At 44.8% G+C, this 2,928-nt stretch overlaps 1 protein-coding gene across 1 annotated transcript in view; it reads right to left on the bottom strand.

The window, feature by feature from the left end:
• The window catches only part of LOC115287071 (lymphotactin-like), a 3,321-nt gene extending 939 nt beyond the window's left edge, over window positions 1–2,382 (bottom strand). Inside the window, exon 1 of the mRNA XM_029933348.1 lies at window positions 2,322–2,382. Coding sequence (XP_029789208.1) covers window positions 2,322–2,382 — 61 coding nt within the window. The remainder of the gene's footprint in view (window positions 1–2,321) is intronic.
• Between the last annotated feature and the right edge of the window lie 546 nt (window positions 2,383–2,928).

Genomic DNA, 2,928 nt, shown 5'->3' with positions numbered 1-2,928 from the left:
CCAAGGGGGATCACACTTCAGCTTAGAGAGCAATCTCACATAGAAGAAGGCAAAATAACTGGGGAGAGGCAATAACATTAAGAGTTTGGTAGAATCTGTTTTTTATGTTTATTTATTTTTGGTAGACAGAGCATGAGCAGCAGAGGGCCAGAGACAGAGGGTGACACAGAATCCGAAGCAGGTTCTAGCTCTGAGTTATCAGCACAGAGCCCAACGTGGGGCTTGAACTCACAAACCATGAGATCATGACCTGAGCCCAAGTTGGATGCTTAACAGACTGAGCCACCTAGGTACTCCAGGGGTTGGATAGAATCAAACCAGGTGGTGGGTAGAATCAAATCAGGGTTCCTAAATGCTGATTTTCCCATAAGCCAAAGAAACTGGTATTTGCTTCCCAGGGAAATAGTCAACTGAAAGGCATCTAAAGAAACAGCTGATGATGATCAAGGTTGATCTATGGTGTTGCTGATATCAGAAGGCTTTTTGTAAACATGAAACTAAATACAAGCTGTATGTCCCCAGGGCCCCTCTTCATCACTCCTTCCTTCCACCACTCCCAACATCCAGTCTGTGCATTCTTGACCCTCCATCTTTGCCAACTGAAGTTTAATGCTGAGCTGTCTGTCAGCCCAGTGAAAGACAGAGATCTTTTCTTGTATTCCTCTCACTACTTAGGAAACAGCATCTTTTGTTCTCTGAGAAGCACCTAACACGGATTCCCAAGACCCAAGGAATTCTTCCAGACTATAAACCCCCAAGCCTTGTTATTCTCAGCAGTGTCTGTGCCTGTGTGTAGTGGGGGAAGACATCACCCCTGCTCACGTTGCTGAGCTGAGTCAGAGCACAGATTGCTTTGCCCATGGGTGTACACAGAGGCTAAGCCCCAATGGGACTCGTTCAAGGAGTCATTCAAGGAGGAAACTTGGGAAGTGACCCAAGTGCCTGCAGCCCTGCTTTGTCTCTAACAGAGCATCACTGTCCCCAATGCCTGGGTTTCCACCAAACAGCAAGCCTATCGCCTCAGAAAATGCCAGCCATATTACAACAGTTGGCCTGATTGACTAGACTTAGTGTTGTTGGTTTCATCAATATTTATTCTGCCCACAATTTCAGGGAATTCCGATTTTGCCACCTCTATTCATAGACACCCTTAGGGATTCAGGAATGGGTTCAGATATTCTATTCTAAGTAGTTAGTGTACAAATTGAGAGACTGGAAAGAGAGTTAACTGAAACATTTATTATACTCAAAGTGTATTCTCTTTTACTGTCAGAGCCACAAGAAGTAACCTCCAATCAGTTGTAGGAGGAAATGATCCTTTAAGAAATAAAGATGTGTAATGATGACTGGATAGCTCAGTAGATTAAGCACCCACCTCTTGATTTCAGCTCAGGTCATGGTCTCAGAGGTCATAAGTTCGAGCCCCATGTCAGGCTCCATGCTGACAGTAAGGAGCCTGCTTAGGATTCTCTCCCTCCACCCCCGCCACTCCTCTCCTTGCTCACTCACTCTTTCTTTCTCTCTCAAAAAATCAAAACACTTAAAATAAAAGAAACATGTGTAGAACTGTCAAATGATGCTTAGTATAGCTAAGTCCCACCTTGGTATCTCTTACAGAATTATCTAAATGTGTATAAAGCATTGATCTGTTAGCATTTGTCATATGGTCTCTTATAAACTAATGAAGTTTATCATTAATGGGAACAACATTTATAGCAGTAATATCAGACTCTCCCTCATACTTGAAGATAATATTGATTTCCTGAGTATGAAATCATGAGCTCCCAGTTATTTTTTCAAATAGAAATTATTGATTGCTTCCAAACATACACCTTCAACTCATCCACACATTGTGGCTAAAATTTCAAAAAATTTGAGAATTTCTCTAGATAGTTATTATGTAGGCAAAAGCTACAAAGTCATATATAATCGTCACCACCATGCCATGGCTAACATTAATCAAGAAATTATTACTTGTGAGGAAATCTGAAAAATTATCCTATTTTTTTTGTACATTTTAATCCCAGTGAGAGTATCTGTCATTATGTTCAACTTATAAGTAAGTGTAAGTCCAGAGAGGCTAAGAAATGTACCCCAAATCACCCAATTATGAAAACCTGGAGCCCAGATTCTAAGCAAGTTCTGTCTTCAGAATCTACCAAGTCCCCTCAAATCAAAATTGTCATTCCCATTTTACACAGGGGAAGTCTGAGGCTCACCCTGGGGAAAGCGGGTCTCTCAAGTCCAAACCTGACCCACACCCCAGATGCGGGCCCGCCTGCATATCCATTCCCCGTCTCACGCAGAACCTTTGGGCTTACCTTCCACCATGAATTCAGCGAGAACGCAGATGCCAAGCAGGGCCAGGAAGAGAGGTCTCATGGCTGAGTCCTGGTGACCTGTGCAGGCAGAGTGAAGATCGGCTGCTCTTAGAGACCTCTTTATTCCTCCAGTGGTCAGCGCACTTCCTGGGGAAAGAGGGGGTTTTGGGGGAGGATGGAATCGTGGAAAGTCTTTGCCGTGTAGATGCCTTTCTCTTTGAAGAAAAGGTTCCTTTACCCCCACTCATACTAACCCCACACCTTATGGCCTTCCCCCCTGCTCCTGTGGTTAATGTGTCAATGAAACTACATTTGTGCATAGAAGGAACATGGCTGTCTCATCTCCTGCTACCAGCCTGAACTCAAAACTTCCACTGCAGACATGCCCCAAGACCACAGCATACCGCCGCCCAGTGCAGGGACGGTGTAAGGAAATGAGGTGTGGTGGTCCCTGTGGTCCTGCTCCCCCGCCTGCCTCATGTCACTTCCGCTGTGACGTGAGGCTTCCCCCACCGTGGCTCTAGGTTCCCTGATGCCGTCCAAAGAAACTGCCTCAGGGGGCAAAAGGCTGCTGCTGGCACTGTGAGCATCTCAACCTCTTTTTCTT

This window comes from Suricata suricatta, chromosome 3, assembly GCF_006229205.1.
Source record: "Suricata suricatta isolate VVHF042 chromosome 3, meerkat_22Aug2017_6uvM2_HiC, whole genome shotgun sequence".
NCBI lineage: Eukaryota > Metazoa > Chordata > Mammalia > Carnivora > Herpestidae > Suricata > Suricata suricatta.
Note: the sequence above shows the minus strand (reverse complement) of the source record. Positions and strands in the feature narration are given on the sequence as shown.